Source organism: Kogia breviceps, chromosome 12 (assembly GCF_026419965.1).
Source record: "Kogia breviceps isolate mKogBre1 chromosome 12, mKogBre1 haplotype 1, whole genome shotgun sequence".
In the NCBI taxonomy this organism is placed as follows: Eukaryota; Metazoa; Chordata; class Mammalia; order Artiodactyla; family Physeteridae; genus Kogia; species Kogia breviceps.
The window spans coordinates 40,883,386-40,910,072 of NC_081321.1; the positions used below are offsets into that span (position 1 = coordinate 40,883,386).

A 26,687-nucleotide genomic window follows, 5' to 3' on the forward strand; every position below is an offset into this window, starting at 1 on the left:
ATTTCAATAAAAACAGATATATAATGAAGTCATCTTCCTTTGTGTGAAGAAATATGAATGAACTGTGCATTAATATTTAAAAGCAAAGTAGTTCACTGCCAAAACTTTAAATGTCTCAAGAGCACAACAAATTCTGAACACACTAAGATCATGGTGCTACTTCAATATTCTTGGGAATGGTGAGTGGTTAGTTGGTCTATGGTTTAGGATCAGTTTTCATGCTTTTTTCTTGAGCTGCTTCTACCTTTGAGAGCTTTTCATCATTGTCCAGTGTTTGCTTAAGTTCATGGAGGATACTAAGAAGAACGTAAAACTGTTTCTTTCTCAATTCCAGCGTATATTCAACACTTTCTTTAATATGTGAAAGATGCTCTAATTCTTTTCCCAGAGCCTCTAGTTTCTTTAATGTCTCACGTCTGCTTGGAAGACGGTGGATCACTTTTGCCAATGCATCATATTCTTGGTGATTTTTTCGTATTCGTTTTGCTTGAAGAATTTGCTTTTTGCACTCAGCAATTTTTTTACGTGCTCCAGCAATGCTACATTCTGTTTCTTTGTAAATTTTTTCATAATTTGCCATTTCTCTGAGATTCATATTATATACCAGCAAAGTTTTGCCCATTGAAAATTCACATTGGGACAGTGTGCTCAGCATACATTGGTACTGGCTGTATTCCTCTTCCTGGGATCCAGAGTTGCACCATTTAATGAAACTTTTCACTAGCAGATTAATTCTCCGATCATCTCCAGCGCCCTCTCCATCAATTAGGAGACGCTTCCGTATGATTTCGTTGTCGGTCACGGGTCCCATGGCGTGGGCGGCGGCGGCGGCGGCGGCGCAAGCTCAGGCGGCGGTTGGCGGCGACTGAGTTCAAACTCCCACAATGCAGCCGGGTAAACAGCTATGGAGGCGGTGGCGCCTGAGGCCGTCCGCGCCGCCGCCGCCGCCGCCGGACCTGCGCTCCCCGAACTCCCCGGGGGCGGCCGCTCCACCTTGCTTTTCAAACTTAATATTATATCTTGGAGATTATTCCATGGTAGTAATAATATATAATTTAAAATATGCCTATAAAACTAAATTCATAAATAAAATACTGTAAATTGACATTTGACTATTTTAAATACTTCCCTAAAAGTTTGGCCTCGAAAACTGTTTTTGAATCTTTTCATTGGGAAAATGGATTGCTTTATATTCAGGCTTGCCTTATTTGGGAGCATAGGTGGTCAAGTATAAAACATTAGAACCGGAAGCTGGAAATTTGAGCAGGATCTACAAAGATGGTGAGGATTTGGTGTGCTGGAGAGATGGGGAAGGACCTGCTAGATGACCAGACAGTGTGGAATGTGTATGGTGCCTACAGGATCAGAGAGCCTGGCTAGAGCTGCAGGTTTGGTAAAGGAAATTGTCAGGGAAATAATTATTTGAAATAATTCAGGATCTGGTGAGGGTCTTGATAAGGTAGATGCCATTATCTTTGTTCTTTCAACAAAGATTTATTGAGCACCTACTATGTGAAAAGTCCGCAGGGTGCTGGGGAAACGGGAAGCAAGATATGGTCCCTCCCTTAAGGAGCAGAGACATTTCATTACCAAGGAGAAATACAGTGTGCTATGGGGGCATACTAATGGGTAGTCAGGGAAGCCTTCTAAGGAAGTGCATTTAGGCTGAGATCTATGGGATGATGAATAAGTGTTAGCTGCTGGTGATGGATGTGGGAGTAGCAGGGAGAGGGTGATAGTTCTAGGCCTAGGGGCAGCCCTCAGGGAAGAAAATGAGTGTGGTTCCATAACTGAAAAAATGTCCTCTATGTTTGAAAGGGCTGGACAGTGGAGGATAGAGAGGATGAGAGATGAGAGTGAATTCGAGAGAAATTGCAAATGAGGACTTGATAAGAAAAAAGAACTGATTCCTGGAAGGCATATGATAGGCACTCAATACATGGAATAGATGAATAAATAATTTTGAGATTTCAAATGTGTACTAAGAAATGATGGAGTCATGGGTAGGAGTAAATAAATGCATACAGGGTACTAGTTTGGAAGGCAGATTAGTTGGGTTTTAGACACATGGATATTGAGGCGTGACATTCTGGCGGTTTGTCAAATACTAATCTTCACAGCTTCAGGCTACTGTTGAAATTGTAAGGCTCAAGCGTGGGAAACAAAAGATAGAGTGCTTTTCCTTGGGAATTATGGTTAGAAGAAGGAGATGAGACTTAGGATGGGACAGAAGAGCAGGGTGGAGAATTTCAAGGACAGAGTGGTAAACAGAGAGGTCAAGGAGACCAGCTTGTACCAAATGAGACAATGTGGTTGACACCACTTGCAAAATGCCAACATGTTATACAGATGTATGGGTGGAGTGGGGAAGGGTGGGAAAGGCACAGGATCTGTAGTCACAAGACCTGGACTCGGTCCTTGCTCTGCCTTTTACCATATTTCTGACCTTGGGCAGTAATTACTTAAAATTTTCTGAGTATCGGGCTGCTTATTTATGAAATGAGAAAGAATGGTTGCCATGTTTGCATCTCAGAGATATTGTGAGATTGAAATTAAAAATATCTGTAAACCATTGGGTTTTCCCCCTCAGTGTTGCATAAAGGGTGTGGCATACACACAGTACTTGAGTGAGTGTTTGTTTTTTTTGGGGGGGCCGCACAGCATGCAGGATCTTAGTTCCCCAACCAGGGGTCGAACCTATGCCCCCTGCAGTGGAAGCGTGGAACCCTAACCACTGGATCACCAGGGGATTCACTTGAATGAGTGTTTGAATGAATGTATGGGTATTACTGTGGCTACTAACTTATGTTTCAACAGAGACCAGATGAAGAAGCTGTGGTGGATCAGGGTGGGACTAGTACAATTCTCAACATCCACTATGAGAAAGAAGAGTTGGAAGGTAAGCACTGCTGTTCTATGTACCGAGGGAAATCAGCAAGAGGCAGCCTGGTTTGGGAGGAGCAGCTTTGCCATCAGGAGACCTGGGCTGGAGTCCTAACTCGTCTTCACTAGCTGTGAGACCTTGGGGAAAAATCACGTAATTTCACTTAGCCTCATTTTCCTCATCTGTTAATAAAAGTAGGGATAATAATACCTGTCTTACTGTTAGGATCTAGTAGACAGCTTGTCAGACAGTGCTTTCAGCACAGTAAAGTCCAATATAAATATTAATAAATGACCTATTCCTTGAGAATGTGAAGCATTCAGATCAGTTTATTGATCCTTGACAACTAACTGCTTGGAAATATAGATACAAATTTATACAAAAGAAAAGAAAATACAAATAGTTTTAAAAACTCAGTTTGGCCATAAAACCCTGTTTTTACCCCATTTCCAGTGTATGCTCTTCCCATTCCAACTATACCCATTTCTGCCTGGTGTTTTCATCTAAACAAGAAAAGGGAAAACTTACACATGCACCTATAACATATTTGCTGAGAGTTCACAGCATAGAGTTGTACAAAAACCCACTGAAGCGGAAGGGAAGGAAGAGGCCTTTTAATTGAACTGCTCTATCTAGTTTACCTTATCAAGGCTCTTCTTCCTTTCTCTCCTCGCCCCCCCCCCCCCGCACTCCCCCCATGACCCTTTTGTGCTGTCCTTCTGCTTTCCTTTTCCCCACGGAGCCTAGTTTCCTGATAATGATGGCAATGCTCAGTTTTACTAAAGAAAGGCTCGCGCCCACTATAGCTTGAACGAGAACCCACATTTGGCTCAAAAGCCTTTGTGCAATCTCTGCAGCATCTCCTGCAACATTGAAGGCTATGATACAGCAACTTTCTAATGACTGAGACAGCACGTGAAGTGTTCTCTCTGTACTGCTTGTTCCTGTGCTGTTGGTTTTTTTTTCCATCAAAGTTGTACAGTCCCCAGAGAAAACTTGTCCTTTGGATGGGAGAGCCAAAGCTGTAGAGGCTGACTCATCCTCTGGGTCTGTTACCATGAGAACTTATGTGTGTGGCTCTGTGGAGGTCAGTGGAGTTCAGACATATCAAGGTCAAGCTTTCGAAGTTATTTTGACCAGATGGAAGAGGAGCCAGTGTGGGTTTCAGCAGTTGGGAGAAAGGGGAAGAAGGAAGGGTGTGGAGGTGGGAGGCTAACATTTGTTGCATGGCGCAGTGTGACAGGCATTTGATTAGGCACTTTGTGCAAGTTGTCTTTTTAATCTTCACAGCAACCCAGGCAGGTAGGCATCATCCCTATTTTACTTGATGGGGAAACTGCTCAGGGTCATCTAGCCTAACAGCAGGTGAGGCTGGGATGGAATTCTGCTCTTTCCACTTGCCACACTGCCTGCAAGGGAGGACGGTACCCAGCGTTAACCACCCAACCTCAACTTCTTGCTCCATCATATGAACATTTTTATGTGTTGCCCCACCCCTCCTTCTGCCCTGATAATCCTATTGCCTCCCTACCGTCTCACTGTACCGTGGGGGTACTTTTACTTTTAGTTTAGTTGTCTGGGCCCACTAGACCTTTGCCCTCAGCAAAAAGGTAACCATTTATGAACACTCTTATCTACTTGGGAGTAGAATAATAAGCCCGGGCAAACACTCTTGGATCCCGAGGACTGGATTCCATTACAGAGGTCAGCTGAGTAATTGGCAGTAGAAGCATCTTCTCAATATGACATCATCTATTCCTTACGTAATATCCAAAAGAAGGCCGTCTGTGATGATGGCATTGCTAGGGGAAAACAGTCCTTTATACATAGACCTTTTGGAAAACTAGAATCTTATTTATGTTAGCACTTAAAAAAAAAAAAAGCGCTACAGGTAATGGAGGACAAATAGTGCCCACTCCTCACGCCTGATGTGGTTCTCAAGTAGCTCTGGAGAGAAGAAGAGGAAGTTGGGATTTGCTGTGGGATGGGCTATGCTCTGGGCCCCGCCCTGACTCACTCCGAGGGCAGCCCTAGGGCTCAGTGAGGCTGCACTCAGGGAAGTGCTGTCTCTTGAAGGCGTGGAATAAAATCAGTCCCACTCTGATGGAAGACAAGTAAATTGTTCTAACTGTGTTCTAATTTGCCATGTGTGACATGATACAAGGTTCTGCGGCTGCAGATAAAGCTCTGGGTCTTCCTTCCCCTTTGTTCTATACCCTCCACACCACGTGACATAAACCATTTTCAGAACTACTTATGAAATGTAGTCTCTGGACATTGTTAGAGACTTGTAAACGTGTTTTTTTTTTGCAAAAATTAACTCCATCAGCAGGAGAAGGTTAAAGCAAACAGTAGGACAGATTTCCGAAGAGAAACTCACAAAGAGCAATAGTCCATGATTGCTTCAGTGGACTCTCCCAGTCCCGGAAGAACACCGAGCAGTGGCTTTAATTAGAGGAATGGCTTTTTCTGTCTTTTCTGGCAGATCATTATTCCTGATTAACTACTAGACTAATGAATCCTAGAGTAAGTTTGGTACCTTCTAATAAGTTTTTAACAGAGGTAAGGGCCATTTGGCCTCAGTTATAAGTTGAAAAAAAAAGGCTTGAATGTGCTCCACATGTTAGACTCCCCCCGCGGTTACTGACTTTGTGTCAACCTGAAGCCCAGGGGATGGGACACCCGTCCGTGTGAGCTAACGAGTTCTGTGCGCATGCTTGATAAACAGTGTGCTCGGAATGTACTAGACCTCGGAAGGCCCAGGTTCCATCTGCAGGGTGGGCTCCCCCTGTGATTTCTGTCCTGCTCTACAAGGTTCCATCCCAGTTCACTAATGATTGCTCTCTGTACGTGTGTACATACTTATTTAAAAAATAAATTCTAAAATTTCATCTTCTAATAAATTTTTACTAAATGAATACTTGTATTTGCACACAGTCCCCAGAGAGTAGGTTTGACAATAACTGGAAAAAAGACTGGAAAGAAGGCAGAATTTAGGTGAGTAGGTAGGTAGATGAGGGGGATGAATGAAGGCTGTGGGTAGGAGAGCAGTTGAAAGGCCAGCAAAGTGACCACAGGATTGGTTTAGTAAAGTCGCTGGGCTGCAGAATCCCATTAGATGGACTGGATTTTATTGGTGCTGTATTCATTTCCCAGTGTCTATTTGTTTGTCTTCTTTTCTGATTTCACTCAGAATATCCAAGTCCCTGCTTCCAAGTCTCCAGCCTAGAAACTGATGCCTAGTTTTCTGCTAACCACTCGGTCGTTCTTAGCTCTGTGTCCTGCTGGGGCTTGTTTTCATTTTTGTCTGTCTCTCTGTCTCTGGTGTTTTCAAAAGTCAGGTGCTGTGGTTGGCTAATGTTTGTGGGAACTGATTGGACCAAAAACATTTCTTAGAGAAGGAAAAGTCTTCCTTGGTAACTCTTTCCAAAAGTCCCCTTATCCAGGAACTCTTCCTGGAATAAGCTGTCCATCCTCAGGCTGGCTAGGACCTTCTCGATCATCCCATGCCCTGGTGAGTATTTCATCCACTCGAAACACATTCACTTTGGTTACACGTTCCTGTTGTGACCCCTTTCAGATCAGAGGCCTTCTTAGTTCAGGTTGTGTACTCCTGAGGGGATCCTAAGGGGTTATGTTCCTGGGAGGCACCTAGGAGGTATTCCATTTTCTGAATATTTGTGGAGGGATGACCGTGTGGAAGATACCGTGCTTCGTTATGTGAGGGATTCCAGGAGGAAGAAGGTCTGACCTGGGACTTTGAGGAGCTTGCAGATGAATAGCGGGAGAAAGACTGATAGATGCTTAACTTTAATACAAGGCCTAAGATAAGTTCATAATAGAATGCTAGCCAAGGACTCAGGGTTTACAGGAAGGAGGCAACATCTCTGATCAGGGGGATCAGCAAGAATAGCAAGAAGGAAGGTGCATTTGCAATGAATCTTGAAGGAGTGAGGCAAGTCAGCGTCTGGAAAGCATTGGTACATCTGTGGAAGAGCAGTTTGGTTGAGGTGTAGGAGAGTGTAAGGTGAGGGTGGGAGCATCGGCTGAGGCCATGAGGAGGAGACGGAGTCAAAACCAGGCTGTTGGGCTTCCCTGGTGGCGCAGTGGTTGAGAGCCCGCCTGCCAATGCAGGGGACATGGGTTCGAGCCCTGGTCTGGGAAGATCCCACATGCCGCGGAGCAGCTGGGCCCGTGCGCCATGGCTGCTGAGTCTGCTCTCTGGAGCCTGCAAGGCACAGCTACTGAGCCCACGTGCCACAACTACAGAAGCCTGTGTGCCTAGAGCCCGTGCTCCGCAGCAGGAGAGGCCACCGCAATGAGAAGCCCGCGCACCACAACGAAGAGTAGCCCCTGCTTGCTGCAACTAGAGAAAGCCTGAGAGCAGCAATGAAGACCCAGTGCAGCCGAAAATAAATAAATAAAATAAAATAATTTATTAAAAAAAAAAACCAGGCTGTTCTGTTGTTGGGGTAGATGCAGAAGGTGTACATCTCTAGATTTTTTTTCTCGCAGAACATTTATTTGGTGTGAGCATGTGTGGGATTTCCACTTTGATCTCTCTTGAGATGATCACTCAGTTCTTTTAGAGAGCTTTCCCTTTGTTTCCCTGTTGAATGTATAATTTGTTCTAGAGGAAGAAAAAACTAGAAAGGAGAGGCTGGGGCCCGAGCATGCTGGAGCATGAAGGATCCTGACTGTAAGAGTGAGCCGTGATCAGAGCAGTGCTTCCGGAGGATTTGTTTGTAGGATCGAATTGGTGGGGGAGGCAGGAAGGAGGCCACTGCTGTTGTCAAAGTGGGAGGAGAGAAGGTCTTGACATCTCTAATCTATGGGATGGAGTGCTGAGGGGCAAGGTGGAAATCCAAGGTAATGCTGAGATTTCAAGCCTGGAAAGTTGAGAGAATTCCATGAACAGAAACATAGAAGAAGTGAGTATGAGTGATTTGAGATGAGGATGGTGAGTTTGCTTTGGAACATACTGAGTCACTGGAGATAAAGATTTGGGGATCATTTGCAGAAGTAAACTTTGAAATCAGGAGAGCAAATATCACTAAAAAGAGAGAAGAAAGGGACCAAGGACAGAAACCTGGGGAACCTTCCTTTGGTGGATTGTGCTAAGGCTGGAGAAGCAGTCAGAGTAGTGCAAGTGAGCCAGGGAAGGCAGTGGTACAGATATGGGAGAAGCCCAGACCACCAAGGGGAGGAAGTAGTCAAGGGATGGGGCTGCTGCCTGGAGCACGGTGGGCTCTCCAGAAAGTCTTTTGAACTGAACTGAGAGAGACGTAAGATGGTAGAGATTTGGTGATTTAGTGGGCTTTGGCGTCCCTAGTGAGGGCAGTTTCAGTGGAGAGCGGCCACATGCAGAGGCTGTGGAACAAGGGGATGGTGAGGAAAGGGAGCTAGGTCGGTACACTGTTCTTGAACATGACTTGACAGAGAAGGGAAGGGGACAGGCAGAAACTTGGGAGAATAGCACTGCACTGGGAACATTTCTTTTTTATTTTTATTTTAAATTATTTATTTATTGAATGAAAGATTCTTTAAATCGTTATAGTGTGCAAAAGTTTCACACACATGATTTCATATAATCCCATAAAAACCCTTTTTTCTCCCTACTCCTGTATTGCCCCTCCCTCCCCCCCCACCACTGGTAACTACTGGTTTGTTCTCTATATCTGTGAGCCTGCTTTTTTGTTTTATTCACTAGTTTGTTGCATTTTTTAGATTCCACATATAAGCGATATTATAGAGTATTTGTCTTTCTCTGTCTGATTTATTTCACTTAGCATAATGCCCTCTAAGTCCATCCATGTTGCTGCAAATGGCATTGTTTCATTCTTTTTATGGCTGAGTAGTATTCCATGGTATATATGTACCACATCTTCTTTATCCATTCATTGGTGAATGGACACTTAGTTTGCTTTCATATTTTGGCTATTGCAAATAATGCTGCTATGAACATTGGGGTACATTTATCTTTTCAAATTAGTGTTTTTGTGTTTTTCAGATCTATACCCAGGAGTGGAATTGCTGGGTCATATGGTAGGAATATTTTCTTTTTAGGTAAGAGGGACTTGAGAAACCCATGGAAGGGATGGATGGATGGAAAGGAGAGACTGAGGATAACTGATGGAGTGGGACCCAGTGGGGTGGGAGGTGATGCTCATTAGCTTGGAAAAGAGGAAAAGCTGGAGGAGGAAAGTGAGTCTGACTCAGAATGGAGGGAGTTCCCAGGACAGGGCCTGTCTTTTCAGTACAATATGAAGCAAGGTCACCTGCTCAGAGGAAGTGTGGGTAAGGTTGTGGATTTGAAGAGAGTGACTAAAGACTGTAACAGCTCCTGTGGTGGAAGATGTGTGGGGGCAGCCTGAGATCCAGAGTGTCGAGCAGCAGTAACTGGGCAGAAATGGGGGAAGATCACTGCTCTGTGTATCCAGGTGTAGCATCCCTGCAGCTACTGATTCTGGGCTCCAGGCTCACCAGGAAGACCGGGGAAACCAGGTGGAGGTGAGAGAGGCCTGGAAGTCAGGCACAAAACAAAATAATGTTTATGGATGGAATGAGAGGGTAGGAAGGAGGAACTAGAGAGGAACACTATGGAATCACTTACTTTCTTTTCTTTTTTTTTTTTTTTAAACTTTTCTGATACTTTTTTTAAAAAAATTAATTAATTTATTTATTTATTTTTGGCTGTGTTGGGTCTTTGTTTCTGTGCGAGGGCTTTCTCTAGTTGTGGCAAGTGGGGGCCACTCTTCATCGCGGTGCGCGGGCCTCTCACTATCGCGGCCTCTCTTGTTGCGGAGCACAGGCTCCAGACGCGCAGGCTCAGTAGTTCTGGCTCACGGGCCCAGCTGCTCCACGGCATGTGGGATCTTCCCAGACCAGGGCGCGAACCCGTGTCCCCTGCATTGGCAGGCAGATTCTCAACCACTGCGCCACCAGGGAAGCCCCCACTTACTTTCTTGTGTTCCCCTCTTTTTGTAAAATATTTAATATCTCTCCCTTATGCTCCCGGCCTTATGCCCCTTCTGATTTGTAACTAGTCTCTCACTGCTATTCTAGATGGTGCAGAAAAAATATAATGGAAACTGATCCTGGAATTTACTGGCTGCTGAAATTGATTCCAGGCATCATGTTAAGCATTTTACATACATTTCTTATTTGCTTCTCACAAAAATCTTCTGAGTTTAAAGAATAAGCTTCAGTATTCCTTTTTAAAGACAGTCACAGAGAGATTAGATAACTTGTTGAGGGTCACACCGGCTAGTGAATGATAAAGTCAAGTTTTGGACCCGGGCAGGTTGACCTGAGCACTTAACCACTTTCTCAAATGGCCTCCCAGCCGAGACCTGTGGTAGGTGTCATGGCGTGACTGCATCATGTTTTATCAATTGCTCAAATGGTTGTAGTAGCAACAACTAGCGTTTGTTTCAGACTCTACAGTTTGCAAATCATGTTCACGCCCATTATTTCCTTTGATCTTAACAACATTCCTGTGAGGTTTGCAGCCACGTACAGGACTGAGACCTTCAACTCCTCCATCTCTACAGCTTCAGTCCTGGAGGTCTTTGAAGTTTTGTCATTACAGCGTTGTGACCAGGCCAAAGGACTGTACTCTTTTTCTTCTCCTCTCTCATATATACTAGCCTCCTTTTCCTAAAGGAGTTCTCTCCACAGACCTTCTGCTTCTTTTCAGGTCATAGGACTCTGTACGTGGGGGTCCGGATGCCGCTGGGCCGGCAGAGCCATCGGCACCATCGAACCCATGGCCAGAAGCATCGGAGACGAGGGCGGGGCAAGGGAGCCAGCCAGGGGGAGGAAGGCCCCGAGGCCCTGGCCCATGGTAACACCTCGGGAGGGAGGGAGGGTGGGTGTCCATGCTGGGAGGCCTGGTGAGGCCGAAGGGGTGTGGGATGGACATGGAGCAGGGGGTGGTCTTGATTCTCTTCCATAGACTTTCCCCAGCTTGCTTCCAAGAAGAAGAAATGCCTCTGAGAATCAATAGTATCTTCCTGAAAACTTCACATTTCAGGCCCCCCAAATCAATATCATAGAAGGTGAAATCATTTGCTAGAGAATTAGCCATTCTTTTTGATCAAATTCATCAGATTTCTAGTTTCTCACGGGTTTTCTTCAAATGGTCTTACTTAATAAGTTTTTCCTCCCATGAAACTGCTTCCAAAGAATAGCTTTTTTTCTGGGAATAAAGAAATCTTTTTGACCGGAGTTCAGGATTATCTTCTGTATGTTCCTGAAGTTGTGAGGCCCCCAGGTGAGCTGAGTATTGGCAGGATGCTATTTCTGTTCTAAGCTGAGGCTGGGAGCGGACCTTTCTCCGTGGCTGATTTTCCAGACACACCATCTCAGCGTGTTCAGTTCATTCTTGGCACTGAGGAGGATGAAGAGCATGTGCCTCACGAGCTGTTCACAGAACTGGATGAGATCTGCCTGAAAGAGGGAGAAGATGCCGAGTGGAAGGAGACAGCCAGGTGAGGCCCTAAGATAGCCTGGGTCAAGATTTGCTTGGGCAGGCAAATGTGTACCTTTCCGTGAGTGACAGGCCTGCCTGCCTTTTATTTCTTCATGGGAGACATGGCGACTGACATGGGGACTGATGTTCTAGGGTCCTCTGTGGCAAGTCTTGATGTTGGCCTCTTTGTCATGTCTGTGGTAATACCTATGTCAGTTGACCTTGAGCCCGGGATTGGTGACAGAAACACAGAACGTTAAGGGGGTCCTCTCTTACTGGTTCCTGGGCTCTTGATATTAAAGGTCTGGCTTATAAGATGCCTGAGGGGGCCACCTTGGTTTAGACCTAGCCCAGAAGACATAACGTAGGTCCAGCCTTTTCCTGTGCGTGAACCGTAGCATCATCTGGGTTTTAATTCACTGGAAATTCCAGAATTTTTGAGACACCCTATCGGACAGTCCAACTTCACAGACACCTTTGGGATTATAGCCAGCCCAACAGTAGGCCTCCCTGGATTAGTTGTAGAGTGACTATGCTTGTCTAAGGCCCAAACCCCAGAAGAGCCGTCAGATTGACCAGAGCTGTGTCTAGGGCTCCTCCAGTGACTGAAAAGTGAGACTTCTGGGTGATACAAAGCCGGCGTGCCTGAGCCTCAGGGAAGAAGGTGAGGTGGGTAACCAGCAAAGCATGGCTCCACCTCTCATTGGAACAGCGCTTCCTGGATACCTGCTGTATCCGTGGGTGTGTTCCCTGGGTAGAGAGGATTAAACAAGCCAGTCAACCTGGTACCAAGCAAAGAGGCAGTTAGCCTTGTCATTCTGTCTTTGCCAACGTCTGAAGGTCACACAGATAGGCTTTTTATTTTTTAAAATTAATTAGTTAATTAATTTATGGCTGCGTTGGGTCTTCACTGCTCCGCACGGGCTTTCTCTAGTGGCGAGCGGGGGCTACTCTTCGTTGCAGTGCGAGGACTTCTCATTGCGGTGGCTTCTCTTGTTGAGGAGCATGGGCTCCAGGCGCGCAGGCTTCAGTAGTTGCAGCTCGCGGGCTCTAGAGTGTAGGCTCAGTAGTTGTGGCACACGGGCTTAGTTGCTCCGCGGCATGTGGGATCTTCCCAGATCAGGGCTCGAACCCATGTCCCCTGCCTTGACAGGCGAATTCTTAACCACTGCGGCACCAGGGAAGTCCCAGGTAGGCTTTTTAAAAAGATAAATATTATCATTTTATTAATGTGATTTGTCAGTATATCCAGATGATATAGATTAGATCTGTTATATTTTAATTGCATAGGCAATGCGTGCTCACTATAGAAAATTAGAAAATAAAGATAAGCAAAAAGAAGACGAAAATTACGTGAAATCTACCAAGCCAGGGATAATGAGGAATATAACATTTGATGTCTTATACATGTGTGTGTTTGTATTTTAAAATTTTTCTTTAAAGAAAAATGGAATCAGTTCTGCACTGTTTTATAACCTACTTCGTTCACTTACCAGTGTACCCTGAACGTATAGATTAGATTACAGTGTTCAATATGATATTTGGGTATCTTTCTTTGTGGCTTACGTTAAAAACTCTCTCCTGAAAATTCCTCACTTTCTGTCTTTAACATCTGGTTGTTTGTAATGCTTCCAGGTGGTTGAAGTTTGAAGAAGATGTTGAGGATGGGGGAGAGCGCTGGAGCAAGCCTTACGTTGCAACCCTTTCACTGCACAGTCTCTTTGAGCTAAGGAGCTGCCTTATTAACGGAACGGTCCTTCTGGATATGCATGCGAACAGCATAGAAGAAATCTCAGGTAAGGTTAGGTGAGAGAAAACAGAGGCATGTTTGTGTCAATTAGGAAGAGTGGTATAGAGGAAAGAAGAAACTGCCTGTGTGTCCTTGGGCAAGTCACTTACCTTCCCGACCTCAGCGCCCTCAACTATGGGATGGGTTTCAAACTAAGAAACTACCCTACCTATTCCACAGGCTTATTATGGGATACAAATGACATGATGTGAAGTCTTCCATTTGCCTGTTCATTTGGCAAACGTTTATTTTGTATCTATCAATGCTTGATAATGTGCTAGGCACAGGAGAATAAAGATAAGATACAATTTCTGTCCTCAAGGAGCTCCCCTTCTAGTGGGGAAAATAGCCATGGGTACAAGAAAAGAGCTCTGGTTTGGTAATAATTAGAGAAAGGGGCAACTGGGAGTTGTGCAGAGAAAAGGGGGTTAGAGTGAAAGAGAGATTTTAAAATATGGCAGCTAGGGAAGACACGTATGAAGTTGAGCCAAAGTACCCCCACTTCTTCAGCGAGACGTGAAGGGGAGATGTCTGATGGAGTTGCCTGGTACAGATGAGTGTAAGTTACTATGTTAGGAATGGAGTTTGATAAACACCTGGGTGCATGTGAGGATTTTCCTCAGCTTGGCTTTGTTTGACTGGACAGGTTGAATAAAGATTCTCCAAACCTTTCTTCATTTCAAGTATCCAAGTAATTCTGCCTCTCTGGGATCACATGGGGACCCAGGGAGGGGTCAGTACTGATGGGATCTGGTGTCACCTCCGAAGGCCCTAAGGGAAAGTTATTCCATGCTTCTTCCAGTTTCTAGTGGCTCTAGGTGTCCCTTAGCTCATGACTGCGTAACTCCAATCTGCCTCTGTCTTCACCTGGACTTCTTACCTGTGTCTCTCTCATAAGGATATTTGTCAGTATCATCCAAGAAGATCTCATCTTGAGATCCTTAGTTACATCTGGGAAGACCCTTTCTACAAATAAGATCACGCTCACAGGTTCTGGGGGGTTAGTACATAGACGTATCTTTTGTGGGGGGAGGCACCGTTCTACCCACTATGAAAGCCAAGAGAGGAGAGAGTTTCAATTCATCAGTGTCAGATGCTGTAGAGAGGTCAGGTTAGGTAAGGACCAGAAATATCTGCCAGATTTAGCAACTGGAAGGTTGTTGATGATTTTATTCAAAGCAATTTCATTGAGGTAGCCAAATTGCAGGGGGTGAGGAATTTTTCTTTTGAGAACTTTAAGAGATAGGAGAGAAAGAGAGAGAGAGAGAAAGAGAAAGAGAGGGAGAGAGGAGGCAGTAGATAAAGGGAGACCTGGGGTGGAAATTCTCCTTCTCCTTTTTTTTTTTTTTCCAAGATGAAGGATCCTGAAGCATGTTTATAATATGGGGCAAGGAACCAATCAATATAAAGGTTAAAGATAGAGAAACCTGGATCTTCCACTTGAATATTTGAAAAAGATTTTCTTTATTTATTGCTTCTAGCACTTGGATAGTCATGGATGGAGTTGGAGTTGAAGATAGATTGGAGTTTGGGGGAGGTGGGGGGATGGGTATGTAGGGTTGAAGTAAAACTGCTGTGGTTCTTCACATTAGGTACCTGAGGTATTCATGTTAGTGATAAGGATAAGTAAACAGTCTCAAGTGTTTACTGTGAATCAGCACTTTATACATCTCATTAATTTTTTATAACAACCTTCTAAGGTAGGTGATAATATTAGCTCCATATTACAGATGAGGAAACTGAGATACAGAGAAGTTATCACACAGAAAGTGGTAGAAGTGGGATAACTGTGGACCTTTAGCGCTAGAACCCATGCTGTTAACTGCTGTGCTGACTGCCTCTCAGTAGCAGGTATTGGGATTTTTTCCCCCTCAGTTCTGCCGGGCTTGGCAGGTAAAGGTTGATGCTTGATGGTAATTATGTGGGGTGCTTAATCAAGAACAACTTAATTATTCTTGGAAGTTCCACCTTTACATAGTCATTTGGAGTTCTACAGTTATAGTTTCTCTTGACAATCACAGCAATGTTAAAATCTCTGAGAAAGGGAACGTAGAGGAACTTTGGCAGATGACAGAACAAAATGGTAATAATGTGGACTTTTGAGTCAGACAGTCTTGGGTTTGAATCCCAGCTCTGCAACTTAGTAGCTGTGAAACCTTGGGGAATTTTGTAACGTTCAGGCCTCAGTTTCCTGATCTGTAAAAATTGTTATAATGCCACCTACTTCTCAGGGTTTTTTATAAGGATTAGATTAGATAATTATGTAAAAAGTTCAGAGTGTAGTTCCTGGCACATGTTAAATGCTCAGTAGTTTCCATTTCTAATAATAATGATTTGTTACGTGAATAATGTATAATGTGTCACAACTGCTATCGTCAAATAGCTCTTTCAGGCACTGAAGCAGAGACTGTACATCAGTGACCCTGGTAGAACTGCTTCCCCCTACTCCTTGTCCCTTGCCCCTCACCCGACTTGACCTTGGTCTCTTTGGGTTCACTGACCATCAATTTGAGTGTTCATGTTAGCACATGCTTTCCAGACCTGATCCTGGACCAGCAGGAACTGTTCAGTGACCTGAATGACAGCATGAGGGTTAAAGTACGGGAAGCCCTTCTCAAAAAGCATCATCATCAGAATGAAAAGAAGAGAAATAACCTCATCCCCATTGTTCGCTCCTTTGCTGAGGTTGGCAAGAAGCAATCTGATCCACATTCAATGGATAAACATGGTAAGATTATTAGGAGTAACTGTTTTCTCTTTTGATTAATAAGACATTTAGGAACTAGTTGGAGATGCTAAGTTGCTAGAGGGTAGGGGCTATATTTCTCTAATATGCTTTCATGCTCACTTAGACACAGTCCTTTTGGTGGATAGGCACGATGGGTGGCTGGGGCTGGTGACGGTCATCTCTTGTGGCACTAGGGATGCATGCCTCAGATAGATCTCAGTGGACCCCAGGGAAGAAGTTTGTGCCCCAGAATGGCCTCAGAACTGACGTGGCTTTGGGGAGGTAGCCACATTAGGGATAATTCGGGGCCAGAGAAGTTCAACTGGAGCTTTTTAGAAGTAAACGAATGTCTTAGATTAGGGAGGCAAAATGCAGTAGTATAAGCTCTTGAGTCAGATTTCCAGGATGGAGATTCTGGCTTCACCTTTTGCAAAGTGTGTGACCTTGGGCAACCTCCTAAACCTCTTTAAGTCTTGCTTTCTCCTCTGTAGAATAAGGATAATAATGAGAGCTGCTCCCTCAGTCTATAGTGAGGCTGCAATAAATTAATTCATGTAAAGCCCTGGAGCCAGGCACCTGGTGGGTTGTGAACATTCAGTGAATTTCAGCTGCGGACTAGTTTCCTTTTCTGGGGCCTAATCCATGCTGGTCTCCTTGTCCCTACATTTACCGAGTCACAGTGTGCAGGGGTTGTGCCTGGGAATCTAAGTTTTTAAAGAGTTCTCCATAGGACTTTATGGTATGCACTGCTGGTAAAGGGTTACTGCCTTTAATAGAGGAAGAAAAGAGGATCACAGATGCTTCAGGAAGAGGGTGCAGGAGTAGTAAGACCTCTGTTCCCCCCTTTCCTGCTAACTGGTAGGTAAGGAGATAGGGGTTATGTGGGTCCTCGCTTCGTAGTCATCTGGACCACTTCTCTATGGGGACTTTGCAGGAGATAGTCATAGCCAGCTGATGACGGACGGGGCGTGTCAAAGGGGGAAAGGGCAGGACTCGGAGAATTCTGTTTGATTTTCTCCAAATAGGTCAGACTGTGTCTCCTCAGTCCGTTCCAACTACAAGTCTTGAAGTAAAAAATGGAATGAATTGTGAACACAGTCCCGTGGACTTAAGCAAGGTGAGCAGAGACGTGGAAGTTGGCTTACAGGCCTAAGCAGATCTCTAGTGGAACCCAGAGTCTCATTGCTGGAAGCTGGATAAGCTTTGGCCTTTCAACACCCTTTCTCCAGGACCAGAGCCCCTTCTGCAGAAAAGGAGGCCCATCTGCTCATGTCTTCTTCCTTCTCCAGCCCAGACCTTTCTGACTCATCAGCTTGTTCCCCAGATTCAACATGCTGAAACCCACTAGCCACTGATAATCCTCCCTGCCATACACCTCCTGGTGTTTCAGAACTATTTTCTGATACTTGCTCTCCGGTAGCTCCTTCTTAGCCTCCAAGGGTTCTGCAGAAGCACTATCTTTGCTACTGTCTCCTAGAACTACTTTGTGGTTGAAACTCTTCTTGGGGACTGTGGCTTGGTGTCTGAGGCCTCCCGCAGGAGCAGGGCCCCCTGCAGCTTCCGGCTCAAACTGTGATCTCCCTGCCGCCAGCCTCTCCTTGCTCTGGTCTCTCCCCTACACTGTCTTTCCAAAATGCAGATAGTGTCATGTCACTTCTCACCTCATAAGGCTCCCTGAAACCTCCGACAAAGCATTCCAGTATTTTAAAATGGAAACAATTCGACCTGGAGCTTCAAAAACATTCTTCTTTGGGGAGGCATGGTGTAATGGAATTCAAATCAGAGCCCCTGGATTTAAATTGTCTCTCTTAGAAGCTCTGTCGTCCTGGGCAAGTCAACTTCACTTCTCTGGGTCTCAGTGGCTCCATTCATTTTTTAAAATAAAAAGTGAGACTAATTAGACCTTACAGAGCTATTGTAAGGATTAAGTGAAGTAGTATGAGAAAACGTGTTAAATCAAACATGATTTATGAATGTCAGTTATGAGGAGGGTGATGGAGGCGTGAGGTGATGGCTCCCACACTGTCAGGGGGTGCTTTGGATTTTCAGGTCGACCTTCATTTCATGAAGAAAATTCCCACTGGGGCAGAGGCCTCGAATGTCCTGGTTGGAGAGGTGGACTCTCTGGGCCGCCCCGTTGTCGCCTTTGTGAGGCTGTCTCCGGCAGTCCTTCTCTCAGGCCTGACAGAAGTGCCCATCCCAACAAGGTAAAGACCTGGACCGCAAAGCTCAATGCGTTCCGTCCGGTGTGCAGGTTTGTGTGTGCTCTGGTGGAAGAAACCAGCTAATGCCAAAATGGAGGATTAGTTAATTTGGGGAATGCTGTTTAAAATTCAGCAATGATCTCAGAAAACTGGGGTATATTTGATCAACCTCTGTGTGGAAGAATTGTAAGACTTTTAAGGCTATGATGGTTCAGTGTCTATGACCTTGGAAGTGGAGAACCAAAGAGTGTTCAAGGGCCACTTGCTTGCTGGGATGGGAAGCCTGTCTTGCTCTCCCTGTTCTGCCAAACTCTATCCCAGGGAAACGTCTCTGACCAAAGGTATTGATGTCTCTTTCCACAGTTCCGGCAGGATTTGTATGGTTTGCAAGTATGTCCACATTTGTTCAAAAGGCTATTCATGCGCTCTGAAGGTGGTGATTCAGGTGATTCAGGGCCCCATTAATTACAGAGTATTCAGATGTCCGGGACACAATTTAGACTCCTCTACAGGGCTTGATCATTTCAATTGCCTTATCCCTCTCCTCTCCCCATCATTTTCTTATTAGAGCAATGAATGTGATTCAGATAACCTTGAATTTGCACTACAATGCCATGTTTTGAAAAAGTGTCCTTCCCATAGAAAGGAATTGTGTCTATGGAAACCCTGAGAATTATAACCACATTATTGAATGGAGTTGTACAGGTGGCTTCCAGTGCCTACAGTGGAGCTATTAGGTCAAGGCTACTCATATTGCTCCATCATTAGTCTGTCTCCTTTTATTGAAGGTACTGTGATGATTTCTGTTTGATAGGAAAGAGAAATGTTCTGCTGTTTAGAGAGGAAAGATGCCACTTCTTTATATTTACTTACATGATTTAATCCTTTTTGTGTGTTGCCAGATTTTTGTTTATCCTACTGGGTCCAGTAGGGAAAGGTCAGCAGTACCATGAGATTGGCAGATCCATGGCCACCATCATGACAGACGAGGTACTCACACCACTTCTGCTTTTCATGCATTCATCTTGTAAATGTTTATTGAGCATTTACTCTGTGCCGGGCATTGTGCTAGTCATTGGGGATAAAATAATTATAATCGTGATGTTTGCTGGAAAGCAGTGCAGGTCACGTCTCAGAGGACCAAGCCCTCTGGGGGATTTTTCTTCCTCTGTCATCTCTCCCGTTTTGAATAATCAAGGATGCAGAGAAATCTTTCTCTGGGAAAATTATTTTTGCTGAGTAGGATACCTAGAGAGAAAGATATTAAGGCTGACTTAACTTTCTAGATCTAGAAGATGGTTAATTAAATGCATCCAAGCTATTTACATAAAGAAACCTCACCCCCATTTCACGTAAATGAGACCAGTTAGTGTAGAGGTCAGGGGGATGCTCTCTCGGGCACTGTCATGTGAATGTACCAGGGTGACTAGACGCTTTGGCTGCCGTGGTCCTGAACCCCCACTGCATCCCTGCTGAGGACTGTGCTGCTCAGGTAAGTTGCAAAGTAAGGCCTTAAAAAGGCATATGTCTTAGCAGGCAGAGGGGCATGGGCTGTGTTTTATCAGCTCTCTTTGGTTTGGAGGCATACTTCATGAGGAACCTTTATTAGGAATTCCATCCAGTTTTTTCTACCCATTATGATCAGGAAAATTCCTCATGCATCTTGGCTTTCGTTCCATTCTTTGAGGAGATAACAGAATTATAAAACTTTAGAGTCATCTTATCTCTTTCTATACTAATAGACATATATTTAGTTCTTTTTGACTCATCTCATCTTTAGATTCATTTTTTTATTGTTTTATCCTTGCACTTCTCTAAGTGCTAAAGTTATCTACATTTCAGATCCCCATGACAGGGATAAAAATCAAGAGGTTTTATTCATCTTTCACCATATCCATTGGTGATTGTTTTAAGTAAAGTGACTTTTAGTTTTCCTGAGGATATTTTTCTTCTCTGTAGATCTTTCATGATGTGGCATATAAGGCAAAAGAGCGGGACGATCTCCTGGCGGGGATTGATGAGTTCCTAGACCAGGTGACGGTGCTGCCTCCAGGGGAGTGGGACCCCTCCATTAGAATTGAGCCACCCAAAAACGTCCCTTCCCAGGTAACGTATGCACATGAGCCAGTGGTGGCTTAGTATCACTTACTGAGTGCCCACCATGGACAAAGCAAAGACCAGGCGGGTGTATGCTAAATAAGTTGAGACGTGGTTCTGTTTCTGGGCACCTAGAATGTCAGAACAGTAATAAAATATGAATATGCAGTAGCATAGATTGGCTCAGGTGTGATGGGGTCAGTCAGGATTACCCTGGGATGCATTTTAAGCCAACTTTTGAAGGATTGATGTAGAATGGCAGAGAGGAGAGGAGAGGACATTTCTTGGGAGCATGTCATGAATGAAGCCATTAAATGAAAAGAGGTAGATGTATAGAGAGAGCAAATAGAGTCCCTCACACTTTTTTTGAGAGGTTAAAGATGGAAGGGAACTTCTACTGTACATTAGTCCCCAGGCCAAGTGCTTTACATATGCTAATTCAACCTCCCCAGTAACATCTCCATATAGGTATTGTTATTCTTTGTTTTACAAATGAGGAATAAAAAAACTATCTTCAAGGTTTTAAGGTAAAGATTACACACAGATTTGAAACTTGAATTTAGGTCACATCTGATGCCAAAGCCTCCACTTTTCTGTCTCTGGGTGAGACAGAGTTAGGTATCAGCGGAGAGGAGGAGAAATTTTTTTTTTTTTTTTTCAGGAAAGTCAGTAAACTCCTCCAAATCAGTAAATGCATTTGAAAACTATAACAAACAATTGGGTATTTTGGGGCTGCTTTTGGATTTTCTCATCACCTACCACCCACCCCCAGCAGGAAAGACAGAATACAGGGCTGAGTTTGTTAATTTTGCCGTCTTCTGTTAAAAGGAGAAAAGGAAAATGCCTGGAGTTCCAAATGGAAATGTTTGCCACATAGAACCAGAACCACATGGGGGCCACAGCGGGCCAGAACTTCAACGCACTGGGCGGTAAGTTCTGGAATGTTTCACAGCTGATACTGCTTACCGGACAGAAGTTATATGAAGGAATGAGGCATCCTCTTTACTTTCAGCCTTCTTCACTGTAGTATCTTTATTGGCTGGGAATCACTTTTCAAATGGAACCACTGACTATAAGTAATACAAATATATCAAATATTATACTCATTCATTCAAATTTCTCAAATCACCTAACATGTTCTGTCTCACCTCCTGGCCTTCCCCCAGGAGGTGAGACAGAACACGTTCCCTCTGATTTGAACACTTGTCCCCTTCCTCATTTCCTGGCTGACTGCTTCTTATCCTTTGACGCAGCTTAGGTGTCACTTCCTTTGGAGAGCCATGCAGGACACTCTTTAGAGGAGGTTAGGTGTTCCTGCTAGGTGGTGTCCCAGCTTTGAGCTCTGTCCCCTGCCCACCCGCCACCCTCCCCCCAGCCACCTGTTGCAGTCCTGATCATACTTTATTACTATTTATTGATTCGATGTCTTTCCTGCCAGAATGTTTGCTCCATAAGGGCAGAGACCCCATTATATTCGTAGCACCCAACACAGTGCCCTGCACAGAGTAGGCACTCAATTACTCTCTGGTGAATGAATGAATAAGTGAATGAACGCTTTTAGAATGATGTCTGTTCCGTAGCATGAATGGACAGGGTATGGATAAATATTGAATGGTTAAGAAACCCCTTGAGGTAGGGAAATAGGTACTATTTAGGTGTGTGTCTCAGCATAGGCAACCTCTTCTGGGCCCAGATTTTAGGACAGATGTCCAAGGAGGAGGTTCTCTATGGTAGGTGAGGAAAGCAGGTCCCCAGGCTGGGAGGCTTTATATTCCAGGTAGGGAAGCAGTAAGAGAGGATGATATTTTGGGTTGGAGTGGCATTCAGAAGTGTCCCCCAGATCGTGGGAGAAGGTTCAGTCTATGGCTCTGGCTCTGTAAGTTGTGCTCATGTCTAAGAAGGATCTGTTGGGCGGAGATTCTCAGGACAGGACTCAGATGATGGAAAGGAGCTTTTACTTTCCTTTATTCTATTGCTTTCACCTTATTTTTTCCTCCTTGCTTGAAGTTGCTTTCCTTATTTCCCTATCCTCAGTACCCTGCCTAATGGAAACTCAAGGTGGTTTTTTTTTTTTAAATCGTGGAGAGCGATTTATTTTTGCATTCTTGGAAATTCAGGGAGACAAAGGAGAGGAGACAGAGAAGCAGGAGAGAATGGCACTTAACTAGTAGTGTCCTGATGGGGAGTATGCATCTGGTGGAAGGACTGTATTAGAGGGCGGGGAAGGATAACAGCTCTGGGGAGTGATCACCGGAGGAAAGGAGGAGCCTTTTGATGGAAAGGGTCACTGAAAGGAGGGAGCAAGCTCCAAGAGTAAGTTTCACATTTTCTTTACAGTTGGAAGAGGTCCGAATTGGGTGGGGAAGCCTGGTATTGAGAAGCAGTTTGAAGGAAACATCTGTCTTTAGAATAGTTTCCAGGATTGAGACTGTCTTAGATGAAGTGGTGTTTTTTTTAAAATAAACTTATTTATTTATTTATTTATTTTTTGCTGCGTTGGGTCTTCATTGCTGCACGTGGGCTTCTCTTCGTTGTGGTGTGCAGGCTTCTCATTGCGGTGGCTTCTCTTGTTGTGGAGCAGGGGCTCTAGGCGCACGGGCTCAGTAGTTGTGGCATGTGGGCTCAGTAGTTGTGGCTCGCGGGCTCTAGAGCACAGGCTTAGTAGTTGTGGCACATGGGCTTAGTTGCTCCGCGGCATGTGGGATCTTCCCGGACCAGGGCTCGAACCCGTGTCCCTTGCATTGGCAGGCAGATTCTTAACCACTGCGCCACCAGGGAAGTCCCAAGATGGTGTTTTTTAAGGGAAGGGTCTTGGGTTTGGATTTGATAGAATTTCAGAGTTATGATTTATCTTTTTGACTGTAAAGCCAACAGCTTTCCTCCAAACACATAATCCTTGCAGAGGTGAGATCTCATCTTTCTTTCAGTGTCTGAAAGAGGAGAATAAACTAGGTGGGCAGTCACTTATAATCAGTTCCACATGGGGGTTTGGGAGCTCATTAGATTGGATCTCAACAGTTATAGAATCTTGGAAATGGTGGCTATCATCCCAAAAGAAAATCCCGTAGAGCCACGACCGACATACACTTAATCAGCAACCCCAAGTACCTTTACTTACAAATTCAAATGGGGTTTGAGGAAGTTCTCCCATAATGTCGAGTGAGGAGCTGCTGGAATTAACAAAGCTGAAAGGAAGGGTCATCTGGACTCAGAGCTTCACTCTGCTTACTGTGGGAGATGCTGCTTCTTCCTGAGCTCTCAGTCCTCAAGACACATGACCTTCCTCCCCTTGTAGCCTTTTAGGCCAGGTGACCTAATGCTCATATTGGGGATCATAGTTCATGCCAGCTCTGGCTCTTTTCCCAATCTCAAATTACGTAGGGGTGAACGTGAACCTTCCCCTGCAGATGGACATCCTAGAATTTTCTGGACCTTCCTGGACTTCACTGACTAAAAATGCATTAGCCTGGGCTTTATAATTCTTCATACCTTTAGCTGTGTTTCTTTGAGGTGGGGCACAACCTGGGGGTGCCATCCTCGTCGGATGGAGAGGTATTTAAGATGCGGTAGTGTAGGCTCTAAGAAGGTGGGAAAGGAGGCAAAGTTGAGAATGGTCTGAGTTGTGTATGATCTGACCTGCCAAGCCAAGGCTAAGACAGTGTCTTGGGGCTCCCTGATGTTGACATAGGCCATGATGCCAAGGCATCATGGCCTATGTCTGACTAGAGTGTTCCTAGGCCAGAAGCTTCACAGCAGAGAGGATACTCTGCAAAGGGGTTTTCCAAGGTAGATTTGTGTACCTCACTGGGGAGGCCACGTTTGGGAAGGGTTGATGAAGAGAAGAATCAGGAGCTGCTATCTCGATGATCGCCCCCCACACTTCAAACAGGTTTCTTCCAAAGCACAGCAGACAAATGGATGGCTGGCCTGTCCCTAAAGCCCTCCTGAGAGGGCTTCCTAAGTCAGTGCTCCAGAGCCTAGTGACCCCTACACGGGTAAGTCCTTTCTTGCATCAAGCTTAAATTCATATCCCTGTGTGCCTCCTGCCCATCCCCCCACCACCCAAACTTGAACACCAAGAGTAGTGTTGAAAGGGAAAGGAAGTCTCAAATGTGGAGGGAAGCATCCGTGTCTGATTACTATCTGTGCTAGATGTGCTATTATGGTCTGCGTGAGCGAGGGACGAGGCTGACGCCATAAACAGTATTCGGAAATCATTTTGTTAATTTATAGTTACACCATCAACAGGAGCCTCAGATCTTTTCTCTCCCCTTTCAGTCACTAGGCAGACAGATGTCCTTCCTTTCTGTGGCTTCTCATCAATCCGTTTCACATAAATCTTTTGCCCATTACTCACAGACACTCCTCCCTGAATAATGAGCCTCCCACATCCAGGAGGACCAATCATGGCAGCATCATAGGGTGAGGCTCATTACTGTAGAAGGTGATTCTCCCAGAATAATACCCTTCAGAGGAAGGTCATTGGTGACTGGGAGGTGATATTCACATGGTACTAAAGATGCTATGTTGGCTAAGGACCTAGAAACACTTGAATCTTGCCCCAGACTAATCATGGTTGCCCGTAAGGTCCTTGAGGGGCTATCCACTCAGAGGAGAAAGCAGGACCAAGTGACATTTTATTACAAACTGTAACCTTGGTCCCAAACCCTGAGGCGGAACTCTTATGCTCTAGGTTAGACCCTGTGGATGGCTCCTTACCTCAGCTAGGTTTGCTAGACAGGCTAAAACCAAAGCGGGTCACAAGGCTAGCTTTGCCTTTCTCCCCTAAACCCAGACCCAGATTGTGAGTTTACTGCTGTAAGGTGAAGAAGGATGAATCCCAACTGTGCCCCTCAAACCAGAGGAAAAGAGCAAGTGGGTCAAATAGAACAGCATGTGCCCTGTGTCCACCTGCTAGATGAGAGAGGGAGCTTTTGAATGGAGAAAGAGCTGGCTGGGCCTTCTCCCCTGGCATACAGGTCCCTGGCCTTGTGTAACACAAGGGCAAAGAGAAAGAAAGAGCCAGCCAAGCCTCCTTTCATGAGAGAGTAGCTTGGTTTTTTGTTTTTTTAGTTTTTTATTATAGAAAATTTCAAACATAAACAAGAAGAGAGGACAGTGTAATGAACCCCCCATGTGACCATCAATAGTTTTCAACATTTTGCCAATCTTGTTTCATCTATTTCTCCCCCACTTAATTGTTTTGTTTTTGTTTTCTAGATTATTTTAAACCACATCACCAGTAGCATGACATTTCCCCTGTAACTACTTGAGCAGGTATCCCTGTCCGATAAAGACATTTTGAAAAACAGCTATCATGCCATTATGAAATCTAACAAAATTAACAATAATTCTTTAAATTGTCTCATGTTCAGTCCATATTCACCTTTTTGTGGTTGTCTTAGCGACATCTTTTTAGAGTTCATTTGTTTGACATAGGATCCAATGGAGGTTTGCATTTGGCGTTTATGTTCCCATTCTGTAACAGCTCTCCTCCTTTTTTTCCCTATGTCATTCATGCGTAGAAGAAACTGGGTAATTTGTCCTGTAGAACGCTGAATGGCTCTCTTTGTTACTCACCTAACAGCTTTTACCCTGGTGCAGCGATTCCACTCTTAGAAAAAGTGCCCCAGTCTGGGAATACTCCTCCTCCTTAGGTGTAGGACACCTTGCTTTCGATCTGTCTCATGCTTGGGAAGTGGAGAGGGCTCCCGAAGTCCTGCCACCAAGTCCTGTTAATTCTGCCTCCTGATTAGCCCTTGAATACACACACTTCTCTTTCTAATCCACAGCCTCCTGTCTTGCCCTGCGTTCCACTCATTACACCCCCACCAGCGTGATCCTTCCAGAATGCCTGCTTACTTATGCTGCTTCCCTGTTTACAACCCTTCAGTACTTGACACACAATTGGGATAAAGTTCTGATTCCTTTTTTACAAGGCCTCTGTGACTCAGCTTTTCCAGCATCTCCAGCCTTGTCTGTTGGTATTTGCCCCTCACACTGCTTATCCAGCCATAACTCTTTCAGCACCTTGAGCCCGCCATGTGCTCTCTCATCCCTAGGTGTCATCCCTGCCAGCCCCTCTGCTTCATCTGGCTAACTCCTGGTTCATTCTCCAGTCCCCACTGCAATGCCCGTCCCTGTTCTTCGCTGCCATTTGCTCCCTCACAACACTGCCTGTCCCCTGCGCTAGATTGTTGGTCCTAGAGAGAAGGGCTGTGTTTGCCTTGCTACTGCTGCATCTCCAATACCTGGCACAGTGCCTGGCATGAAGTATCTGCTACTACCTGTCAACTGCATGAATGAATTATTATGCTAATTTCTCAAGAGTAAGGTGGGTAGGTGTTCAGAGTAAGAAAGTACATGTGATAGGGGCTTTTTATCTAGAAAATGTATAATAAAACTAACAATTTTAATACCCTGATGCTTTTGTACCTTTCTTCCTAACATCTCAGAACTTGAAGTTTGAAGCTAATACTTAATTTCGTGTTGAATTTGGGGAACTTTTTACT

General features: G+C 44.8%; 1 protein-coding gene and 1 pseudogene across 1 annotated transcript in view; one reads left to right on the plus strand and one right to left on the minus strand.

The window, feature by feature from the left end:
• SLC4A8 (solute carrier family 4 member 8) overlaps nt 1-26,687 on the plus strand; it is a 75,302-nt gene that overhangs the window by 12,846 nt on the left and 35,769 nt on the right. Inside the window, exons 2-11 of the mRNA XM_059082766.2 lie at nt 2,818-2,899; nt 10,584-10,730; nt 11,241-11,376; nt 12,993-13,153; nt 15,686-15,874; nt 16,900-16,991; nt 17,924-18,081; nt 18,981-19,068; nt 20,038-20,184; nt 21,004-21,104. Of these exons, the coding sequence (XP_058938749.2) occupies nt 2,818-2,899; nt 10,584-10,730; nt 11,241-11,376; nt 12,993-13,153; nt 15,686-15,874; nt 16,900-16,991; nt 17,924-18,081; nt 18,981-19,068; nt 20,038-20,184; nt 21,004-21,104 (1,301 nt within the window). The remainder of the gene's footprint in view (nt 1-2,817; nt 2,900-10,583; nt 10,731-11,240; nt 11,377-12,992; nt 13,154-15,685; nt 15,875-16,899; nt 16,992-17,923; nt 18,082-18,980; nt 19,069-20,037; nt 20,185-21,003; nt 21,105-26,687) is intronic.
• On the minus strand, nt 176-811 carry LOC131767477 (THO complex subunit 7 homolog pseudogene; annotated as a pseudogene).